Source organism: Ochotona curzoniae, unplaced genomic scaffold (assembly GCF_017591425.1).
Source record: "Ochotona curzoniae isolate NIBS_2020 unplaced genomic scaffold, NIBS_Ocur_1.0 contig_908, whole genome shotgun sequence".
Lineage (NCBI taxonomy): Eukaryota > Metazoa > Chordata > Mammalia > Lagomorpha > Ochotonidae > Ochotona > Ochotona curzoniae.
In genome coordinates this window covers 14,427,287-14,451,315 of record NW_024466607.1, presented here as the reverse complement: position 1 = coordinate 14,451,315, position 24,029 = coordinate 14,427,287, and the positions used below count along the sequence as shown (strand labels likewise).

The 24,029-nt window shown below is 55.1% G+C and overlaps 1 protein-coding gene across 2 annotated transcripts; it reads left to right on the top strand.

The window, feature by feature from the left end:
• Positions 1 to 2,934: 2,934 nt before the first annotated feature.
• CSPG5 (chondroitin sulfate proteoglycan 5) lies at positions 2,935 to 15,560 on the top strand. Of its 2 annotated transcripts, XM_040994987.1 has the most exons (5): positions 2,935 to 3,031; positions 3,528 to 4,545; positions 6,886 to 7,074; positions 8,965 to 9,040; positions 15,399 to 15,560. In XM_040994987.1, exons 1-5 carry the CDS (start codon positions 2,935 to 2,937, stop codon positions 15,558 to 15,560), a joined length of 1,542 nt encoding a protein of 513 aa, XP_040850921.1. The 2 variants fall into 2 exon arrangements, with proteins under 2 accessions (XP_040850921.1, XP_040850922.1); XM_040994988.1 differs by lacking the exon at positions 8,965 to 9,040 and having other exon boundaries at positions 15,399 to 15,450.
• Positions 15,561 to 24,029: the final 8,469 nt, after the last annotated feature.

Genomic DNA, 24,029 nt, shown 5'->3' with positions numbered 1-24,029 from the left:
GGAGCCTAGTGGCTTAAATCCTCACCTTGCACATGCCAGAACCGCATATCTGCACTGGTTCGTGTCCCTGTGGCCCCACTTCCCATCCAGCTCCTTGCTTGTGCCCTATGAAAGCAGTTGAGGGCAAACCTTGGAAACCTGCACCTGTTTGAGAAACCCAGAAGCAGCTCAGGGCTCCTGGCTTTGGGTCAGCTCATCTCCGGTCATTGTGGCCATGTAGGGAGTGAATCAATGGACAGAAAATCTTTCCTCCTCTCTGTATACCTGTTTCCAATAAAAATAAATAAATCTTTATATACATATATAAACGTTTCCCCTTATGTTGCCTGTCATTTCTTTAACCTATCCTAGCCTAGGCCAATGAAAAATGTGCATAGAGAATCTATCAATTTCAACAAGATTTTTGCACCAAGATAAACACCTTCTAACTTTTTCTCACTAACCTTGAGGTGCCCTTGTATTATAATCTGACATTGTATGGCTACCAAGCACACCTAGGAGGCATAGATCACTGATTCCGCCACAGTAACACAAGAGCTGATGCCCATTCCTCATCTTTGCTCACACCACCTCCAAGTGTTCAACTCTCCGGTCTGCCTGTGCAAGGCAAGTGAGGATCCACAGAAAACTGAGAAAACTGCGGGGACACTTGATTTCTGAAATTCCCAGACTGGGGGCCTGGCATAATCACCTAATGGCTAAAGTCCTTGCCTTGCTTGCACAGAGATCCCATGTGGACACCGGTTCATGTCCCAACTGCTCCATTTACCGTCCAGCTCCCTGCTTGTGTCCTGGGAAAGCAGTCGAGGATGGCCCAAAGCCTTGGGATCCTGCACCCTTGTGGGAGACCCAGAAGAAGCTCCTGGCTCCTGTTTTCAGATCAGTTGAGCTCCAGCTGTTTTGGCTGCTTGGGGAATGGATGTGAGATCTTTCTCGTGTCTCTCTTATCTGTAGATCTGCCTTTCCAATAAAAGTAAATAAATCTTTTTTAGAAAATCTCAAATTGATTAGTAAGATAACCGTTTGTCTCCAGGGAATTAAGAAGATGGTTGAGGACAAGCAGACCTTGAAAAATGAGAGATTTCACATCTCCTACCACGTTTTGTTGATTCTAAACCTGAATTTTAAAATAATACACTTCGCAAAACGTGCTAAAAAGGAGAAGTCAGCTGGGGTAGGTAGAGTTTTAAGGAAGAGAGGCAGAAGGGTCCCTGTTTGGCATTACGCAAAATGTGCGAGTGGCTGCCATGTCCCAGGCGGCATAGGACCGCTCACAGACAGAAGAAGCAGGGGGGATTAGAAGCAAGGCACAGAAGTGAAGTGTGAGGGAAGGGACCAGGAAAAATTGCTGCTGTTGTGGCCAGCGAGCAGGTGTGAAACCACAACTAGCTTTCTGCTTTAGCAAAGGCTGTGCGGTCTGGGCGATTTTTTAGAGCCTCCATCTCACTAACACCCCCCAACAAATCCCATGACAGCAGGGCGTTGGCCAGGGCAAAGCTAGGAACTCAATCTAGTTCTCAGAGTGGATGGCAAGAACCCAACTTTTGAGCTATCACCACAGCCTTCCAGGAAGCTGGAATTGGGGCAGAACCAGGTGCTGCATCCAGTCCACCAATTTTAGATTGGGGTTGCGGGGGAGGGGGGAGGCGTTGTCTCATTCCTTTTAGGCCAAACCCCTTCCCCAAGATTGGCATCTTAATATCCCCAGAGGCAGTATGAAGCCAGTGAAATACCTAGTAAAGTTGGCCCCTAGTAAAGTTGTCCCTTTTACGGGACACCCTAGACCCACTGTTGTATGGTGAGTGAGTAGTGCTTGCCAGTCACTGGGTGCCAGGTCTTCTGCAACCCCAGCAACTTCCCCGGCCATACAATACAGGACGCAAGTGCCTTGCACTTGCTGGCTGTCTCCTGGTTCTGTAGACAGGGATGTCTTTGGCGGGGGGAGGGAGACGGGCTCCTGCCTGGCCCAGCCCCTGCTTACGCCTTCCTCCTGGGGCTACCTGGGGACTTGGGCTCTAATGACCTGGGGGAAGACTACGTGTCCATTGCCAGAGAGAGATCCAAGGTCGCCCTCCTGCTGCCCAGGGGCTTCATGAAGGCAGGCCAGGGCTCACCAACACACCCCACCCCATCCCCGCCCCCTCCGTGCGTCCCGGTGGGCCCGGATCTGCAAGATCTGGGCTAGTGGCTTTGGCTGCGGGCGGATTAGGTCTGAGCGGATTAGAGCCTGGGCCGTCGGATTCGCCCCTTTTCCAGGCTTCGCCAACGCCCCCAGGCCCTCGAGGGGGGTCAGTGGAGCGTAGACCCTTCCCCGCATGGCACATCGGATTGACCCAGAAATTTGACAGGATGGTGCGACCTGGACCAGGGGCACTTCCACTGCGGGCTTGGGCTGCAGCCCTGCCGCTCCTCCGTGCCCCGCCCCGAGTCTGCGGGTGTCTAGGACTGCGACGTCCCCGCCCCCGGCTCGCCGCGTGGTCGGGTGGGTGGGTGGGTTCGCGGGATCAGCCGCCGCCTGCTCCTTCCCCAAAGGGTGCGCGGCTGCCCTGCCCGCAGGTGGCCCGCCCTGCACCTGTCGGCCGCCGGGGCGCGCGCGCAGCGCCCAGCAACCGTTTGCGCCCGCGTCTTGTGCGCGGGGGTCCGTCGGTGGCCGCGGCGGGCGGCCTGGGGGACCGGCGTCAGCGCTACGTGCTGCGGGGCGGGCGGGGTGGGGGCGGCGCCGAGCGCGGCGGCGGCGGCGGCGGCGGCGGTGGCGCGGGAGGCGGGAGCGGCGGACGCGGCGGCGGCGGTGGCGGCGGCGGCATGCGGCTCGGGCGGCTGCTCGTGCTGCCCACCGCGGGCTGAGGCGGCCGCAACACAGGCGGGCGCGGCGGCCGGGCGAGCCGGGGGCGCAGCCAGCGCGGGGACCGCTCACCGCGGCCGGGGCTCCGTGCCATGGGCCAAGCCGGGGGCGGGGGCCCGGGCTGGGGACCGCCGCTCATGCTGCTGTTTCTGGGGGCCGCGCTGGTTCTCGCCGCGGGGGCCGTTCCCGGTAGGTACTGACCGCGAGCTGGGGAGTGGGGGGGGCCCAGCGACCCTCGCGCCCCACCCCGGCCCGGGGTCCTGCCGGCCTCGGGCACACAGGTGGAGCCCGCACGCGGCGGCCAGGGGGCGGGGCACGGCCTTGCGGTGGCCGGGTGGATGGAGAACGCGGACCGCGCGGTGACCTAGGGGGACGCTAGGTGGGGGACAGCCGCGACCACCACGCCAGAACCCCTGGGTGGACCGGAGGAGGGGGTCCGTGGGGGCGGGGCTGCAGGTGGTGGGAGTCGTGGGTGCGCGTTCAGGGTGGGGCCGCAGGGGCGGGAGTGAGGGTAAGGCTGGGGGTCCGTCGCTGACTGGGACTTGTGGGCCCCGAGATTTGGAAGCCGGGGCGGGGCGAGAGGGGGCGTGGCGTGGGACGCTGAGGCTTGACCTCGGCCTAGGAGAGTGGTCGGGGGGCGGGGTCCCCTCCCTGACGCCCCGCCCCCTCGCCTTCCCGCCCACAGCGCGCGACGCCGGCGGCGCGGTCGAGGCCAAGGAGCTGAGGAGCGGCCTGGCGCGGGAGCCGCGTGCCAACGCCACGCAGGACGAGGCCAGCCCGCCGGCTGCCGGGGAGGATTCTGAGCCGGGCGCGGTGGTGCCTGAGGAAGCACTGGAGGCGTCGGCTGCAGTGACGGGCACCACCTGGCTGGAGGTTGACAGCCCGGGCCTGGGCGGAGTGACCGCAGAGGTGGGCAGTGGTGACACCCAGGCCCTCCCAGCTACACTGCAGGCCCCCCAGGAGGCCCCTGATCAGTCTACGAAGCCTCCCACCACCTCTGAGGCACCAGAGGCCAGCGGACCACCTTCCCCCACCCCTGATGACAAGCTGAGCTCAGACCCCGAGCTCCCCAAGGAGAGGCCCTTGGAGGTTTGGCTGAACTTGGGGAGCAGCACACCTGAGCCCCACGGCTCAGAGCCCCCCTACCCCTTTCAGGGCACGCAGGAGCCCCAGCCTGCCTCCGATATCATTGACATTGACTACTTCGAAGGACTGGACGGGGAGGGTCGTGGCGCTGAGCTGGGGAGCTTCCCGGGGTCACCCGGAAACTCCGAGAGCCATTCTGAGGGCCAGGGAGAGACCCCCTCCTGGAGCCTGCTTGACTTGTATGATGACTTCACCCCCTTTGATGAATCTGATTTCTACCCCACCACGTCCTTCTATGATGACCTGGAGGAAGAGGATGATGAAGAGGAAGAGGACAAGGACGCAGTGGGAGGCGGCGACCTGGGAGAGCCCAACGACCTCATGGGGCCCACTCAGAAGCCTGGTGCGGGGCGCACTCTGGGGTTGGTCCCCGGCAGCAGCATTATCGCCCTCAGACCCCGCCCGGGAGAACCAGGCAGGGATGGAAACGGCACCAAGTGCCACAATGGCTTCGTGCGACACAACGGCTCCTGCCGGTCCGTGTGCGACCTCTTCCCCAGCTACTGTCACAATGGCGGCCAGTGCTACCTGGTGGAGAACATAGGGGCCTTCTGCAGGTAAGGTGGCTCCAGGCAGGTGCATGGGGCTCATGGACTCAACCGAGAGGGCCTTGTGACAACTATGAGGGCTAAAAGGCTCTCAGGCACACAGCTCTCCCAGTCAGCAGTCGAGTCAAAACAGACTTGGGTTTCATTCCGCCAGCTGCACTGCCTGTGGCCTTGTTGCTGGCATGCTCCCTCCGAAATAAGATCTGGCATTTCCTCTAGGTGTGTGTGTCCTTAACCAGGCCACTCCATTCTTTAGACAGAGAAGTGGGAACTTCCCTGAAGGGCTTTGTTGGCAAGAGCCGTGTGGCAACGTGACTGCCCCACAACCCTGCTCTGGAAGGAGAGGCACACTTCACCTCATGGCCCACTACCTCTTTTGCCCACTCTTGCCCTCCTAGGTGGTGTTGCTCTGCAGGCAAGCTCCCCTCTTTACCCTGTGAGAGCCAGTGGGTGGGCAGAGTTGGCATCTGCTTGTCTGCCTTGTCTCAGGGTCCAGCAGTAGAGCTGCACCGCTTTAAGATTCATGTCCCTGCATCCTCAGAGGAGGGTGTGTGTGTATGTCCTTTCAGTATCTCTTCAATATCATTCTTGATGCTTCTTTGTCTTGTTCTCAAAGCGGGTACATGATGGATTCAAGCTTCCTCACTCTTAGTGTTCTAGGAGAATAACCTGGAGGGTGGTGATCGGGGCACCCTTGGCATTGCAGCTTTGGCTACAGTTCCTTCCCATGAGGCTCTTTTCCATAGTGCTCACAGCATTCAGATGAACTGCGTGCAGCTGCTTCCCAGCCATTGCTGAGAGAAGGACCTATGACTAAGAAATGAGGGCAGATTAGGACCCTAGAAAGATGGAGGATACCCTGTGATCTAGTCTAGAAACTGACTATGGGGCTGACTGCAGCCTGAGAGCTGTGTGCTAAATCATCACCATGTATATTTTTGGAGGCCTGGCGTCTTCACCTTCAAAGGGAGCTCCCAATCCAAATGTGGAATGTGGAGCCCCTCCTGCCTCTGACAGGCTAGAGACATTCCCAGAATCCTCCCCCACCAGCAGGAAGGTAAGCTTGCCCCGCCTCACTCAGCCGCTTGGCTCCACCGCCCCAGGGCCCCAGCCTCCACTGGCGTCTGTCACTGCCTCAGGAGGGCTTTCCTCCAGGGCCACCGTGGTTCCCTGTGGCTCAGGATCCTACACAGACCTCCCTGCCAGCTGCCTCCACTGGCTGAGTATACCCAGGCCTGGCCATGTGCAGCCTGAACGCTGCTTTTGCATTCCACTCACAGGAGACTGCTGAGTCTGTCGTTGCAGACTGCAGCATGCCTTTGTCTCTGTCACCCTAGCCCGCTGCGGGGGAGAAGTCAGGAGAATGCACAGAGCCGTGGCTTAGATTCCCAGGGCACTGATGAGGGAGCTCCCACGTGGAGGGGTTCTGCCCTCCCTAGCAGCCCTCTACACAGTCTCCCCATGACCCAGAGACTCCAGATGGAAGACAAAAGAAGGATCCCCAGTTAGCCACACCTCCCCATCCTGTCCTGGAAGTGGAGCAGCCAACCCTCAAGGGCCTCGTGTCCCTCTGTAGTGCCTGCCGACCCCCTGGCACTCTCTGTCCTCCACTATCCGTGAGGTTTCAGGTCCTCCATTGCCTGCCTCTGCATCCCTCCACGTCTTTCCCTCTTTGAAGCAGCCTGGTTCCCATGGAAACAGCAATGTCATTGGAAGAGCTGGAGCCTGGGAACCGCATCCCCAAGGGCAGGAGAAAGTCACTCCACAAAAGGACTACAGCCCACCCCAAGGGCTGACTCTCATCATGCTGGCTTCATGGTCCTGCCTCCTAGTAAGGAGACAGGAAACTTGTCCAGGGATAAGGAGTAAGAAGGGGTGTGTGGCAGAGCTGGGAGAGGAAGACGGCATCTGTCCGTGTGTGTCCTTGTCTGTCCCTGCCTTTTTTCTCAGTGTTTGATTAGTCATGTGAGCTAGAGGGGGCGTGGCAGAGCAACAAGGTAGGCTTGTTGCTGTAGCTTCTTATTCATCTTATTTCCCCTCTGTCCTTCGTGGGGAGGCCTGGGCAGGGATGGTCCTGGGAGAATCATGCGGCTGAGCTCACGAAGGCCACGCTCAGTCACCAGATGCTCATGAAACTATGAGCCTGCCTGCACCTCAGCTGCTTCCTTCATACCAGGGCCTTCAGGGCTAGAATGTTTGGGAGGTTGGGACGGGGATGCCACCTAGGTGGTCTGGACAGGCCTGAGGTATTACAAAATAAGAGTGGTTCCAGGAACAGGCTGTTGAGCGAAGCTCTGGGACCAACGAGATCCACACTCCCAGGGGAGTCTCACACTGTTGCTGCTGCAGGTGTAACACGCAGGACTACATCTGGCACAAGGGGATGCGCTGCGAGTCCATCATCACCGACTTCCAGGTGATGTGCGTGGCCGTCGGCTCGGCCGCGCTCGTGCTGCTCCTGCTCTTCATGATGACGGTGTTCTTCGCCAAGAAGCTGTACCTGCTCAAGACAGAGAACACAAAGCTGCGGAGAACCAAGTGAGTCTGGGCCGCTGGCCTCACTTGCAAGAAGGCACTCTGACACCCGGTCCCAGGGACCTTGGTCAGGGAGATTCCTGACCCCTTGCTCCCCATGCCCTAGCTGTCTCGTTGGTGCTAAAGAGCAGAAGGTTATCAGGCATACCCATCCCTACACAGAATGCATTAGAATCACAGCTGGAGGCAACGCCCCTGTCCAGGAGGGCATTTCCCACCCCACCCTCTAGATACTCCCACCCACCCCTCTGGAGATAGAGGGTATTTAAAGCAAGAACAGCCAGCAAGCAGCAACTCCTGGCTCTCACCTCCCAAGCAAGCTCCCGTCCTGCCCCAGCTGCCTGGTCCCACCGCTCATACCAGCATCCCTCGTCTCCTACAGCTTGTGGCCAGTGAATTCGCTCACAGGTCAATGTGCAGTACCCCATCTCCCTCGAATCTACTGTCACTCAGGAGTAACTCCCACTCAGGGAATGGTTGAGGAGCAAGGAATGGCACCACATTGTGCGTGGCAACCCTCCATCCAAACAGAACTGCAAGGAACTTTCCAGAACTTTCCAGCTCTCCTGAGTAGGCTGGTGGGCAGAGAAGGGCAAGCTTCTTATGCCATGGGTTTTAAGAGCCCTGTGGGGATAGGAGTCCTAGGATCTCATTTCCACTTGTCCCTTAGCTTAGCAGTGCCTGGTAGGTTCCCACATGAAGTTGGTAAGCACTTGCCCTCTACCTCTAGATACCTTAGCTACCCTCCATGTGACCTTACACACTGAGAAAGAATCACTCTATCCCCACCCCCTCTCACACACAAAAGTAGACAGTAGAAGTGTCACAGGCATCACAAAAGGAAGAAATTGGAGTTCCCAACCCCACAGACAATTTATGCAGGATTGTGTGCCCCATCCCACCCAGCCCTCCCTCCTTTTCAGCCTGCAGCCTCCAGTTTATCCCCTCCCCCTGACCTGAGGCTCCCTCCAGTGAGTGCAACTGCAGGACAGGGCCAGGTCCTGGAAAGAGGACAAAACACCATCTGTTGCTCCTTTGCTGGCAGAGCCTCTCAGTGTGCAGGCACTGGCAGGCTCTCTGTGGGGGGCCCCTCCACTCCCCAGCTAACGGACGCGATCGCCATTGTGCATGTGCACTGAGGTGGGGGCTGCGTCTGTGCACGTGATGGCTGCAGAGTCTCACACACACATACACGGGGACCCTCCTTCCTACACCAAGGCGGGGTGGGTGAGCATGGGTATGCGGGGTTGGGAGGTAACTGCTACCAATCCAGCAGGGTGGGTAGACAAGGAGCAGCTGCCAAAGGAGTTGGAGAAGCAGGAGATGTGGCTGCAGGGCCTTCTCTGCCCCAGCCTCCTGTGGTTCCCTTTGCTGGCCACCTTTGCTCTCCATGGGCGTGCTTTCTCTCCTGTGCATGTGTGGTTATGCTGCCCATGTGCCCAGCACGGTTCAGAGGCTGCTGCAGCATGTCGATCCTGAAGTGTACCTATTTTCTCACCGGTTCACATTCTGAAATCAGATCACATCTGACAGTTGCTTGGCATGTTGCAATCAGTGTCGGCCAGATGGTAGACATGATGCGGTTGGCATTGCCTGGTGTGCACCAGACGTGGTCATAGCTGTTCATATCACTGTCAGTTCTGTTATCCAGAGTCTAAATGAGTGACTCCTGGTGTGTCACTGAAAGAGGGGACAAAAAGCCATTGGATTATGGACTCAGTGATGAAAGCTTCCTTCTTAATGCCACATCAAATAATGGTGCATCTCAGGACTCTGTGGCATTTGATGAAACTGCAGCATTGAGCCACAAGGCTGAGGAGTTCACTCCCACCAGGCTTTGGTGCTGTCATCTCACTGACATTTCTTCTCCTTTTCTCGCCTCTGTCTGACCAGCAAATTCCGGACCCCATCTGAGCTGCACAACGACAACTTCTCCCTCTCCACCATTGCCGAGGGCTCTCACCCAAACGTAAGGAAACATTGCGACACCCTCCTTCTCCCCATCCCACCCTCTCCCCCATGCTCCCTCCCCACATGCCAGGCCTGAGCGCAGCATGAATCACGTTATCTGTCAGGGAACCTGTCTTCTCCACATCTCGCTTCGTGTGTGCCTCAGCCCCATCCCCGCCCGCCTGTGTGTCCCAGGTCTGGTTCCATGGGAAACCTTTCCAGGGCATCTGCAAAGGTCAGCTAAGGGCAGTGAAGGTGGAAGCCAGCCCCTTGGCTGACCTGTCGCTTCTTTGACAAGCAGTAGGGTGGGGGAAGGGGAGCCAGAGAAGACTTTGTTCCCGGATGCATCATGTGCACTTCACAAGTCTGACTGTGGCGTCTTTGACCTTCCATACCCAGGAGCAGATCGCTGGCTCTCCTTGCCAGGGAATTCCCTGATAGTCACTAAAGCCCAACAGGCAGTTGCTCTTTCAGAAAGGGTGGGGGAAATAACCCCTAGGTCTTGATGCTCTTGGAGGACCCTAAAAAGCTAACAGGTGAGAGCTGAGTGACCACAAAGCCCTGGTGGAACCCTGAGTCTAGGAGACATTCTCTTCAGAGGAAGAGGATGGGCTCATACATCCCACTGGAACCCAGTGGAAGCTCCTACTAGACTGAAAACCACGGCCCAGGGTGTTGCCTGGAGCAAAGAATTTAAAAACAGAGATCTGTCCAAACCCTGTCCTCACCCTGCCAAGACATGGGCATGTGAATTCCACATCCCAAGAATTCTGCCCACAGTACAGGCCCCATGCCACAGGGTAAATGTGTGATTACACAGCAGTTATTACACACATAAGGAAGTTGAACAGAGATACCAGACTGAAAAAAAAAATGGCATTTAAGGAGCAATTTCTGAAGTTCTTTGAGGTAAGAGACCCTAGAATCTCAGAGGCCTCAACAGACTTTAGATTTGTCCTGTCCTATGGAAAAGATGTGCAAAGGAGAAACGTTTTAATTCTGTGCCATCCACCACAGCTGCCACAGGGCTCTCAAGTGCTTGGCAGGTGCCTGGTGCCTCCTGTGTTGAACAGTGCAAGTCTGGCCCATTGCTGTTTGCCTCTTGTTCGTTTTGTTTTTGAGGTTTGTTTATTCACCTGTAAATCAGAGTTACAGAGAGAAAGATCTTCCATCTGCTGGCTCACTCCCCAGATGGCTGTGACAGCCAGCCAAGAGCTTCATCTGGGTCTCCCACACAGGTAGTGGGGGCCCAAACACTCGGACCGTCGTCCGCTGCTTTTCGCAGGCCGTTAGCAGGGAGCTGGTTGGGAAGTAGGGTCGCTGAGACAGGAGCCATCACCCACAGGCAGTGGCTTTACATGCAATGCCATAGCACCGGCCCCCACTGTCATTTGTTTACTGATGAAGAAACTGTAGCCCCAGAAGAGGAAGGAGAGACTAACAGTGCATGTGGCCTTATTCACCAAACTCCAGACAAGGAACAGGTGGCCTGGTGGAGGAGAAGAGAGATCATAGCAAATATGAAGTATGAGATATAAACTTGAGCCGTTTTATTTTTAAATCTTTGATATTGAAGAGCAGGAAGAAAACAGGTTGTATCACTTGGTATGTCCCCAGAGATTAGTGATTTTGAAATCATAAACAAGGACACAAGATGTCTTACAGACTTCATAGTCAATAACCACAATCATCAGTCCCCGAGGATGTGGGCCTCCGGAGGGGAGAGCGCAGTCCCGCTCATGCCCGCGTGCTGCGTGCTGCCTCTGTGGCCACAAAACCCTGCCATGCTTGCTGGCTCTCCCAGCTTCACAGGGTGCGAGGTGCACATGCCTGAAACACCCCCAAAGACAGAGCAGAGCAGCAAGTGGTCAGCCAGGGTGGACACGGTCTGGGGAGGGGACCGTGAGACTGTCCAGGCAGCACACAGGCTTGACCATCCCTCGGGGAGGTGGCAAGAGCAGGTGTCACTGGTCTCCTAGCACCCCCTCCACCGAGTCTCAGAGAGCCCCCTGTCCCCTATAACGCAACACCCGAGTAAACGAACAACTTTCTCACCCAGCGTTCTGTGTTCTGGATGCGCCACCTCCCTCTCTGATCCGCTCCACCTACCCTTCAGGTTAGACCTGGTCACCTTCGGCATCTTGCAGGCATCTGCAGTTAGCATGGTTGCCACTTGATGGTGGATTCCCACCCACTGCATCAGCCAGCACTCTGGCCTGCCTGGTCACTGCTAGGTGGTGCTAACAGAGAAGTAAGGAAAGCTTGATCAAGTCAAGGGGCAGAAGCCAAGGGGGCAGCAATGTGGATCCATACTTCATCCTTCCCTCTGTCCTCCCTGCCCAAATCCCTTCCTGCCGTCCCCTGCTTGTTTTTCCCCACCCTCTCACCCCAAGTAGATTGAGAATATTCCCACCATAATCTCTCCCAGCCACCCCGTGAGAAAGATTTACAATGAAAGACTTTGCTGTGGCCAAGGAGGGGTCAGGTTTGGGAATCTGTGTCACAGGCTGCCCCTCTCCTCCCGCTCGGCGCCCAGGGGCCACGTGCTGGCCAAACCTGTATGGGAGTCCTTAGTGTAGCTGAGCAGGTGAGAGTGAACAAAGTGTGAGCAGTCACCCCACCTGCTGTGGGTCCAGATGGCCAGCTGCCCTGCGGAGGGATCGGGACTGGAGGGGGTGGTTGGATGATGTGAGTCCCCAGAGAGGGGACAGGCCTTCATAGGACTTCTCCAGAGTGTCCCTTAGTGCTCTCCCTCTCTCTTTTTTCTTTCTGTTGAAATCTCACTCTCCAGATTCAGCTTCAAGATGTGTCTGGTCCGGTACTGTAGGGTTTGCACCTAGAAAACTGAGGATCCAGGACTGAGTCCCCAGTTACCCCCTGGGTTGAAGGGTCCCCCCCACGTGGCTGGAGCATGCACTGGGGGCAGGACAGGGAAGAGGGGAAGCAGTTCTGATTCTGTAGCAGTTCCTGGGATCCAGGCCAGACATCGGCCTGGCCCCCTGGTGACCAAGTGCTTCTGCCAAGTCAGAAACAGATGGGTCCCCTGCTGTGAGATTCAGCGACCCTGGGCTTACCAAGATCAGCTTCGGGTGGGAGGCAGGGGGTGAGGAAGGGCTCCCTCCCCAGTGCTGTTTGCAGAAGGCCCCAGTGGCTCATGTACATGTCTATTCACTTGGCCCACTGCTTGCCCCTGAGGGCAGTTCCTCATACATGTAAATCCTGTGAGCCCGAAATCCACCTCCCTGGCATCCTGGCTCCTGTGCCCGGGTCCTTGAGGGATCACAGTCAGGGGACATTTCCCAGAGCCCCTGGTGCCCTGAGGAGTCTGTGATGCCAGAGGTGGTATGGGGGAGGTTACCTTGAGGAACACAAAAGCAGCTTGTTTGCTGGGAGGAGGAGGAGAGGGCAGCCTCCTGTTGCTTTGATTAGGTTTTGGGGTGATTCAGAGCACCCACATACCCCACCAAAGTTCTTGAATATATCTCATGCCCAGGGCTTTCCCCAAATGGTACAGAAGACACAGAACAAAGAGGACCGTTCCTCGTCCTCCTTCTCTTTCCACAAAGTGACTGTGTGTGTGTGTGTGCGCACGCGCGCGTGCAGGTACATACCTGTGTCCTCACATTTTACGACTCAGTGAGGGTTATCTACTTGTTCTACTCCTTAATACAGAGATATTGGCCGTCTCAGCACGTTTGGGTCACTGTCACCATGCAGCTTTTCCCAGCTCTCCCACAGCTGTGACTGACCTGTCAAGCACTCCTGCAGCAGGCTGGGTGCAGCTGCCAGGCCTGCAGCCTACCTTAGTTCTCCTCAGACCTCAGTTCCTCTTCTCAGGAACAGGGAGCCCCATATCCTGTGGCCTGCAATCCTGAAACTCTGTCTAAAGACTCTCTCTGCTGAGTCTGGGCCACTGGATAAGTTTTGGGTGAGGATGGGGCAGGCAAACAGGGAGCAGGTGGCACTGATTTCTATACTTGGAGAACTTTACTGGACAGCCCTCGCCACCTGCATGAGCAGCCTGGAGTTCGTGCATGCGTTCTTTCTTTCTTTCTTTCTTTTTCTTTTTTAAAAAGATTTATTTGTTTAATTGGAAAGGCAGATATACAGAGATGAGGAAAGACAGAGAGGAAGATCTTCCGTCCGATGATTCACACCCCAAGTGACCACATTGGCCGGTGTTGCGCTGATTCAAAGCCAGGAGCCAGGAACTTCTTTCTGGGTCTCCCACGCGAGTGCAGGGTCCCAGTGCTCTTGGTTGTCCTCAACTGCTTTCCCAGGCCACAAGCAGAGAGCTGGATGGGAAGTGGAGCTGCTGGGATTAGAACCAGCACCCATATGGGATTCTGGCGTGTTCAAGGCAAGGACTTTTAGCTGCTAGGCCACGGTGCCAGGCCCCCCTACTTCCTTTGTAACCCATCACTACCCTCACTCCGAACAGTCATGGACCAAACTCAGTAGCAGGCAGCACAAACAGGAGCTCCAGGCCAACTTGTGCCCATCCCCCATCCCTGCCCCCCTTGACCTCAAGCCCAGAGATTCTGCTAGGTTCTGAAGGTGATTAATTAGAGGTAGGAGTAGCCTGAACTGATAGACAGGGTGTCTGCCACCTATCTGAAATCTGTCCAAGTAGCTGTGCAAGCTCAGCAATGGTTCCAGGCACTTAGGACGCTTAGGACAGTGATTAGGACAACCGCCACCACCACCGACCCATTCTGAGGGTCCCCAGAGAGCAGTGAGGCAGGATTTGCTACCACAGTTCTCTGAGTGGCCAGGATGTGGGATTGGAGCACTGAGCGCTTGTGTAGCAGGTTTGGGGGCGTGGGGGTCCTGAACACCTCCAAAAGGCGGATTCAGTGCAGGTTGCGTAGCCTGGCATTGGGCTACAGGACAGCATACAGGGATTGGCAGCAGGGCCAGGGGACATGGGAGTGGGCCAAGAAATAGCCGTGAGTGTCCCATGCAACGTCCGCCAGCTAGGATCACTCGGGCTTAACTAAGAAAGCACTTTCTTTGTTAGCATCTTTCGGCAGGTGCAGTTTTGATGGTGGGCAGCTCCCATGCCTGGGTCTCTCTAGTGAGGGAATGTGTAGCTGCTGTGGGGGTTGGGGAGCCCTAGCTTTGATGCAAGCAGCTCTGCACTTAGTGTCAGCCTGATGTGTGTGTGCTGTATACGCTGACAAGAAGTGTTTCTCAACCAAGGTTTTCTTTTAGTTTCTGTTTGGTTTGTTGGAGAGGCAGAGAGAGAAATCTCACCCCTGTGATTCACTTCCTACATGTCCAGAACAGTCCCTGGCTGGAGCCAAAGCTGATGAGTCAGAAACTCAATCCCACCCGTGTGTGGGGCAGGAGCCCAATCACTTGTAGGTCCACATTAGCAAGAAGTTGGGAGTCAAGAGCTGGAACTGAAGGGCTCCTGTGTGGAACGTGAGTATCCCAGCTGCTGGGCCAGGCACCAGCCTCTGACCTGAGAGTGTAGAGGGCCAGGCACCACAAGGGACTGTTTTTGTCTCTTTGGCCTCTGTTCTGGGACTGGCCCAAATTAAAGTCCACTCTCAGGTTATCATCCTTATCTGGCATTGTTTTTAAGTAAGGCTTTCCTAAAATACCTGAATAAATTTCCTGAATACCCTGACATCCCATATCAGAATACTGGTTTAAGTCCCGGCTGCTTCACTTCCCAATCAGCTCCCTGCTAATGTGCCTGGAAAGTTGGCTGAAATGCTTGGGCTCCTGCCACTTATGAAGGAGACCCAGTTGGAGTTCCAGGCTCCTGTCTTCAACCCGGTCCAGCCATGGCCAGTGCAGCCACTTAGGGAGTGAACTAGCAGATGGAACATCTCTTTCTCACCTGCTGTGCGTCTCTCTCTATTGTCAGTCTGCCTTTAAAAATGAAATAAATTGGGCCCAGCACGATAGCATAGTGGTTAAGATCCTCGCCTTGAACGTGCTGGGATCCCATATGGGTGCCAGTTCTAATCCCGGCAGCTCCACTTCCCATCCAGCTCCCTGCTTGTGGCCTGGGAAAGCAGTCGAGGATGACCCAAAGCTTTGGGACTCTGCATCCTCGTGGGAGTCCCAGGAGAGGTTCCTGGCTCCTGGCTTCAGATCAGCGCAGCACCAGCCAATGCGGCCACATGGGGAGTGAATCATCGGAAGGAAGATCTTCCTCTCTGTCTCTCCTCCTGTGTGTACATCTGCCTTTCCAATGAAATACATAAATCTTTTTAAAAATGAAATAAATCTTGTAGGTAGACAGGAAGGAAGGAAGGAGGGAAGGGAGGGAGAAAGAAAGAAAAAGAAAACCTGGGTTATTCTTTGATTGCTGTCCTGTTGTCTCCCCCTCTTCTCCCTCCCCTACTTGTGTCCCCTTCCAGGATGACCCTAGTGCACCCCACAAAATCCAGGAGGCACTCAAGTCCTGCCTGAAAGAGGAGGAGTCATTTAACATCCAGAACTCCACATCGCCCAAACTCGAGGGCGGCAAAGGTGACCAGGTGGACTTGGAGGTGAACTGTCTTCAGAATAATCTAACCTAAAAAAGATAGAGCGAGGGGAGAGAGGAAGCTGGGGCAGGGCGGCGGGGGTGGGGGGAATGGGGCAAGGGACCGATGGTGTTCTCTTGTACAGAGTCTATTTCTTGTAACCATTTGTTAAAACTCTTTCCTTTTTTTCTGGTTTCATGGCATGCATCGATTGTATTTTATACAGGAGGTGGGAGGGGGAGGGAAAACCCACATACTCAAAATAAGCAAAGAAATGGAACAGAATTGCATACGCTGGATTGTTTTTGTCTGTGCTGTCTGTACATGGCTCCTGCCGATGTGATTTCTAAACCTCTATGCTGTTATTCAACTGACTTTTTTTTTTTTGTATTTGACCCACCTTTTTTTGAAATACCAGTTTAAAACAAAACAAGTTCTTGAAATAAAACTTTTTAAAAAGCTACCATGTCCTCCCCATTGCCGCCAGTTGACACTGTCACCCTCGCATCCCCATAGCCCTTGTTTCCCCTAAAACATGCCCGTAGACATGTTAGGACCCTCAGAAATGATGTGTGAGCCGGGACTGGTGTGGCTGAATGTGTTGGCATTGTGTGTTCACCATGCCACCAGGCTGGGTTACCCCAGCGAGCAGCTTGTCCAGGCTTATGAGCGGCTGTTGGGACAACTTGCCATGACCCCACGTGGAGAGAGAGCAAGCCATTTTCCCTTCATGATGGAACTCTGATTTGTTACCACTTCATGTCACCTTAACTCGGCTCCTAACAGGCCCTGTCTCCAGCAGTCACCTTGAACTGTGGGGGTGAAGTTCAGTCCGAAACAGCTTCCTTCACCCATCACAAAAGACATGCTGTCCTTCCTTCGTACATATTAAATATGTAGGAATACTGGATGGATGACATGGATTCCCCATCCTCAAACAATTAACAGACAGCTTGAGAAGCCAACTTTGAAATGAGGGTGTGCACAGTCAAGGGAGTTGGACAGAGCCGGAGGGGCGGGCCGCTTGGGATGCTCCCATCTGATATCAGAGTGCCGGAGTTCAAATTCTCGCTCCATTTCTGATTGGAGTTTCCTGCTCATGCACGCCCTGGGAGGCAGCACGTGATGATTCAAATACTTGAGTCCCTGCTACCCTTATGGGAGCCCTTGATTCAGTTCTGAGGTCCTGGCTGTGGTCTGGCCCAGCCCCAGCTGTGGTCATTTATAGAATGATTCAAATGATACAAGATTTTTCTTGGAGGGGCCTGTGGAATGGGGATAGCACCAGCAGGGGCGTACAGGGACATGGGGTCTCACACCCAAGGAGGCAGAGCCAACCTTGAGAATTCCCCACATGCTTGATCGTGGGCTAGGGAGTGGAGGGAGGAGGGAGTCGTAAGTTAGCATGCTGGTGTGGTGTGCTGTAAGGAGTGGGATTCCAGGCCAGCACATGAGCCAGGAGCTTAGGTCCCTAGTGGGTAGGCAGAACTCCAGGCCAGCACACCACATCACTGAAAGACTGGGCTGGGAAACCCATGTACTCCTGGGAGCAGGGACTGAATTTCCTAGGGAAGGAGGTATGGGGATGTGTGGGAGGAAGGTCTGCTGAGGGTGTATGTTGCAAGTGAGGAATGATTTCTGGGGGATTTTCACTAACAAGGCCACTGCACTTGCAGGTAAGCGAGGGGAAAGAGATCAAGAGGTTTGGAGGAGGGAAACTAAAGAACCTTTCTGGGACAGATCAATGTACCCGCCCATGTGGGAGACCTGAGCTGGGTTAGTTAGCACTGATCACCACCCACTGGAATACACTAAAGCTAGGCTCGGGCTTTACCTCTTAGGGCTAGGTCACAGTACCCACCCCAATGGCATAACCAGGGATGTATCACGTTAGGTTGGACTATAACACTAACCAGCATGCAAGAGAACCAGGTCTGGGGGCAGATTCTGGTAGGGAATATGTGGGCCTACCTCTGTAGAACTGCAATTTCTGCTGGCTTTGTTAAGAACTGGACATGGTGACGGGCTGAGCTAGGCATGACCATGGAACCCTCCAATATACATGGATACTGGGGCTGGGAACAAGCCAGACTGGTCCAGACTGCAACACCTGCAGCTACACCCAAGAATAGGATGTGGGGAAGGCTGGGTCACAGTTTCCACCAGCTTACCCAAAGGCTGAGACAGAGGGCAGACTAAATTGGGTAAGGGCCTGGCACCTGCTGGTACATGTGAGATCTGGGTCTGGGAGTTTGTCCTGCTGGGGAAACTTAGGAAGCCCCTGGTGGGCTGTGGCTTCCTGTGAGCCTCTGGTAGATGACAACAACCCTCGGCGGCTTTTGGCTGGAAGTGACATCACTCCAGGTTTTGAGTGTGGCTCCATATGTTTGGCCTGGTCCTCACATGACCTTTGGATAGGGCTACAGTCACAGGTGTTGGGGGTCAGGAGTCCAGCGTATCTTTTATGTTGAGACACAATGCAATCCATTGCGACACCTTGACTTTTTTTTTTTTAAAGATTTATTTATTTTTATTAGAAAGGTGGATATACAGAGAGGAGGAGAGACAGAGAAGAAGATCTTCTGTCTGATGGTTCACTCCCCGAGTGACTGCCGTCCCCTCTGCCATCTAGTCTCCCAGTGTTCTGCCCACTGCAGCTTCCCCTCGGTTCATGCTTGTAAAGCGGTTCATCTCTCATCCCTTCACCTTTACCTCCCTGTGTTGTCCTGTTGTAGGCGAGCCCCTTGTAAAAAACATACAGATGGTATGTGTGGGGATAGCATTGCTTTAAAAAAAAAAAAAAGACCACCTTAATGCTGGTCCTCCAACATTTCCTATATCTGCTTTATTGGCCACATGTGGAGATACAGGGCCAACCATCTCTGTATCCTTGAGAAGCTCAGCTTTACAGTTACTGGTACATCTGGCTCTGCATCTCCATCTCACTCAGCACTTTCTCTACCATGGGCCTCATTTTCCTCTTTCTGGTCTTCTTCTCCATTGATTTCCTTCATTCCTATTTTTAATGTTTGGCCCCAAAACACCCTGCTGTGCTACACTGAGAATATATTGCTAAACCATCCCTTTGGACAATCTGTCTAAAACCTAAGTTTCATTCTTGCCTTCCTCACCATCACCCAGTTTACAAAATAAATGACTATTTTTAGCACTCTGTGTCTTTAGCACTCTCCAAATGCAAGATATTGTTCCTTTTAATTATTTTTTAAAGAGTTATTTATTTATTGGAAAGTCAGATATACAGAGAGGAAGAGAGACAGAGAGGAAGATCTTCCATCCAATGATTCACTCCCCAAGTGAGCGCAACGGCTGGTGCTATGCCGATCCGAAGCCAGGATCCAGGAACTTCCTCCAGGTCTCCCACATGGGTGCAGGGTCCCAAAGCTTTGAGCCGTCCTCGACTGCTTTCCCAGGCCACAAGCAGGGAGCTGGATGGGAAGTGGGGCCGCCGGGATCAGAACTGGCACCCATATGGGATCCCGGTACGTTCAAGGCGAGGACCTTAGCCGATAGGCCACCTTGCTAGGCCATGCCACCAGGCCCCTTTTAATTCGTTTAATAGCGTCTGTAAAATAACTCTGAAAAATTTTTTTCTGTGACTCCTGTCAATGCTGTCCAGTGGGGTAGACACTTGCTCCCTATGGCTGTTGAACATTTGAAATGAGCCTGATGTCCCCCAGGAGCTGGGTTTGTAATGTGTTTAATTGTGATTAATTTTATTTTTATGTTTTAAATTATGCTGAATTTTTGGGCCCAGTGCCATGGCCTAGCGGCTAAAGTCCTCGCGTTTAACGCACCAGGATCCCATATGGGCGCCGGTTCTAATCCCAGCAGCCCTGCTTCCTATCCAGCTCCCTGCTTGTGGCCTGGAAAAACAAAGACTGCCAAAACCCTTGGGACCCTGCACCCGTGTGAGAGACCTAGAAGAGCTCCTGGCTTCTGGCTTCGGATTGACGCAGCACCACCTGTTGTGGTCACTTGAGGAGTGAATCATCAGACGAAAGATCTTCTCTGTCTCTCCTCCTCTCTAAATAAATCTGACTTTGCAATACAAAGAAATAAAATCTTTGAAAAAAAAAAGAAAGAAAAAAAAGAGAAGAAAGGCAGATTCACAGAAGGAAAGACAGAGAGATATTCCATCCACCGGTTCACTGCCCAAGTGGCCACAACCCAGAGCTAAGCCAATCTGCATCCAGGAGCTTTGCCAGGGCTCCCTCATGGATGCAGAGGCCCAAGGATTTAAGCCATCTTCTGTTGCTCTCCTAGGCACACAGCAGAGAGCTGAATGGGAGCAGTTGAGACTTGAACTAGCATGCATATTGGTTGTGAGCGTTGCACAGTGACTTTACCCGCTGTACACAGTGTCGGCCCAGGGTCGCTTAGTACTTGAAGTGAAAAACACCACAATACTCGTGTTCTGTCCTTCCCCTAACCCCCGTCCCAGACCCCCCTGCGTCCTGCCTAGTGTTTGTTGCTGCTAGAAATATGTATATATATGTTTTAATTTAACACATCTCCTTTTGAAATTTGCCGGGTCCTCCTAAGTACTTCAGGAACATGAGCATCACTTCACCCTTAGAACTCCCTGGTGCGACAGATTCTGTGATGATCCCCACCTGCAGAGGGGGGAGACCCAGGCACATGGGTCAGGTGGGTCCCTTATGGTCAGATGATATAGTTGGAACTGGGATTCGAACCCAGGTCTTCTTGTAAAATCTGTGCCCGTAGCCACTCTGCCACCTCTCCGTGAGCTTTTCCTGATTAGTTTACTGGTTTTCTTCCTGATTTCTGGAGAACACAGGCCTTTGAGAGCTGGGAACCCCAGGGTGCTCAGTAGGCAGCAGGTTTTGTTGGACTGACAGATGAACAGGTGGGCAGAAGAATGGCAGATTCTGGTCTCCCCAAGCACAGGGTAGTTTCTTGCTTTATCCTTGGCTGCAAGCAAGAGAGGGGCTGAGGTTTCTCTAGAATGTAGGATGGTGGGAGCTGGCAGCTCCAGAGCAAGCCCATCTCTGGTTCCCTGTGACACCCCCTGTGTGGGACTGTGGGGCGGACCCAGGGCCCTCCCTGCCTGGGGGGTCCCACTCCCTCAGCCCTTCCCTGCAGGAGAAAGGGAGCTGGCCTTGGGCCCTCTGGCCCTCCCCCTCACCCCTGGACTTCCTGAGCCCAGGCAAGGACCCTATTACTCACACAGCTGCTGCAAGCCCGCCCGCCTGCCCGCCTTCTTCTTCGGACTTGCTTTGAGGGGCGGCCAGGGCCTGTGGTGGGAACCGCTTGCTGCTCTAATTGGGGCCCCTCTCGGCTTCGCTTGTCTTTACTCTGGCGACTGCTTCGCCTCTCGAGCAGGCCAGCCAGGGCAGAGCTTTCAGTCTTGTCATGCAGACGGGAGACACAGAGCCCCTGCGGCCGTCTGGGTCCCTGCCCGAGGCCATGGAGAGCCGGGAGAGAGCAGTGTTGCCAGGAGCAACCCCCAGACGAGGAGGGGACCCGCAGCCCTGTTCTCTCCCTGCCCCCACACTGCTGGCAGCCCCAACAAGTTCCCACAGGAAAACAGGACCTTCCTCCGGCTCCCATGGCCTCCCAGGCCCTGCCAGAGGCCCCGGGCACCAGAAGGACTCTGGCTTCAGGTGCCCAGGTACTTAGGGGCATCACACACGGCAAACCTGCAGAAAAGCAGGAGGGGCAGAATCCTTGCCGGCCGGGGCAGCTGTCTCGGCCCACGGGCCAGGATGTAGAGGAGGCTGTCTGGCTATGTGGTGGCCAGGGAAATGGCAGTGCTTCCAATGTTTGATGTCAGGGACAGGGGAGCCTGCCTGTCCCCAGGGAGACCCTAAGAGACTCAGGCCCACAAGCTGGGGCCCGGCCCTCTCTTTGCAGCTGAAATCCCCTCTGCAGAATCTTGGGGATGGCGAGCCCAGCCACAGGAGAATCTTCCTCCAGTGAGAAGGCCTTTCTGTCCTCCCACAGGGGCCCACCCCCTTCTGCTGAGTCTGGTTCGTCTCCTCCATAGGCAGCCATAAGGCAGGGAGGACAGAGACAGCAGCAGGTGTAAGAGAGGCCAAGAACACACACCAAGCAGTGGGCAGGGAGGGACAGGTGACCTTGAAGGATGAGGCCCAATCTCAGGTTTAGCAACACAGACATCTCTGCTGACATGAGCAGGTCCAGGAAGCACTGGAGAAGAGGAGTAGGCAGGGGGATGGGGCAGAAGCAAGAGAAGAATGGGGTTCTAAGACAGTGAGCAGACACGGCCCCACATCCTGAGGGTGCCCTGATGACCAGAGGGTCTCCCCGTGGAGGTTGTGCAGGGGACCTGTGTACATGAGGCCAGGCCTGGCACCTGGAACTGGAGTGGCACTTCTGACGCATGTGTGGTCCACCTTGGTCTGTGTCAGCTCGGTGATCAGGCCAGACTAAATGCGATATACTCCCCCGTTGCCCAGCCGCTCAATCAACAAGTGTCTCCCGTCCCACACGCCATACTAGGGGAAGAGCCACTGGATCCTCTCTGAAGGTCAGAACCTTGTGGCTCTCTCCACCCCCACTCTGTCCCCAGCATCATTTGCAACTCAGCTCTTGTGATGTACAGTCCCGTCTGTCCCCTGACTCTGCCCCCTGAACCTCCTGCTTCCTGTATGGCCACCACCTTGTCCCCAGACTTGGGATATACCTAGCCTTCTGATGCTGTGGAAAACCTCGTCGGACTGACAGCGGCAGAGCAGGACCCACAAGGCGGGCAGGGCCAGTGTCGGCCAGCAGAGTCCAGAGTCACCGCAAGCACACACTTTCATTTCCTCTTTACATTTTACTGCATGGCTGAATTTTTATATTTTTGTCAGTTTAAGACAATGACTTGTAAAGCACTGATCTTATTCATTCCTAACTTCATCAAATACCACCAGTACCCATTCTATCCGGTTGTCCCCCAAGGTACCTGCACCTGTACTTCAGAATGCAGGTCCCTGTATCAGGTCACTTTCAGTGTGGCCGCTCCCAGCTGCTATCCAGACAGCTGCTCCTAATGAAAGGTGCTGCCCCCTCCTGCAGCTCCCACCCCAGGCCAGGTCAGAGCCACAGAGATGGTGGCCCTCTGGACAACCGCACTGGCACCATAGCTCCATTCACCTGTCTGCAGGCTTTTGGCCTCCACCACTTGGAAGGGGAAGCTCCTGGATCAGGGTCACACCAACTGTCTCTTCAAAGCCCATCAGTCTCCTCTGAAAGACGGGGCTCCCCATGCTCCCTAAAGGGATGGGTGAGCCAAAGGAGACCCGCCCCCCCGGACTACAAAGTTCCAGTTTCCCTTACAGCTCAGAGAACAAGCCAGGGTTTCCAGGGAAGGGAGGCAGGACCATAGACCAGGCCACATAGGAGCTCACCTGGGCTCCCACCCCATCCCACCCCAATTGGCCGAAGGCACCCAGAACACAACCAAACCCCACCCATGGCTCTCAGCGCAACCTCTTCATCCCCAAAGGCCCAAATGGCAACAGCCCTGGGCTGTGTGGTTGCTTGGCCCAGGGCAGACGGGGCTGGCACCAGAATGTGGGACACGGGGCGGCTGGCTGGGCATCAGAGGGGCCCAGCTTTCCGCTGCCGGTCCGTGCGCAGTGGATTAGGACTGGGCACTTGTACAAGAGCCTTTTCTTCCCAGGGCTGTGTTCCCCTTGGCCAGTGTGCAAAACCCCAGAGGCAGGGACGAAAGGTTGCGTAGGAAACCTGCAGAGGTCTATCAGACCATCAGAGCTGAGCACTGGAGCTGGGGCACAGCAGCACCATCTGTGACAGCAGTTTCTGTAGCTCTGAGTTCTCGGAGCCTGGTGCGTATTGCAGGAGCTCAGGGAGCCGGGGGTCGTCCAGGGCCCCGACCCTCACCCTCCAACCCGGTCCCCAAGGCTGGAGCTACCACCAGCTCAGGCTATCCCACTGGAACAACAGGCCAGGAGGAAGGCAGACAGCTGCATACTCCAGCCTTCGTGGGGATTGCCACATGGGGAAAACGAGGCCCCAGGAGGCCCTAACTTACCCAGGGTCACACAGATGCAGGTGAGGCCAGAGCATGGATGGAACCCTGGTCTGACCCAGACACCAACTGAGTGCTAGGTTCCCATGTGGAGCTGTCAGACACGCCCGCCTCTGTGGCCAGGTTCCCATGAAGACACCCCACCTCCGTGTCCACAGAGGCTCCCAGGATGTGACTGTGAACCTGTCTGCTCCTCCTTTCAAGCCCCATCCCCCACCCCATTCCAGCCTAGATACTTGTCCAATATTTCTCCTTTGTCTGTCCCCACCATCAGGCCTGGTTCAGCTCCTCCCTGGCTCCTGCATTGCTCCATGATTGGGTGCAGCCGGGATGGGTGCCTTGCATGCCTGTAGTGGACCACATGGCGCCTATTTCCTCACCAGCATGGCACCTAAGGCTGCCCTCTGGTGGACAGCACCCAGCACCCTGCCACCCGGCTACCACAGACTCCCCGGATATCAGTCAGTTCTGACCAACTTTGT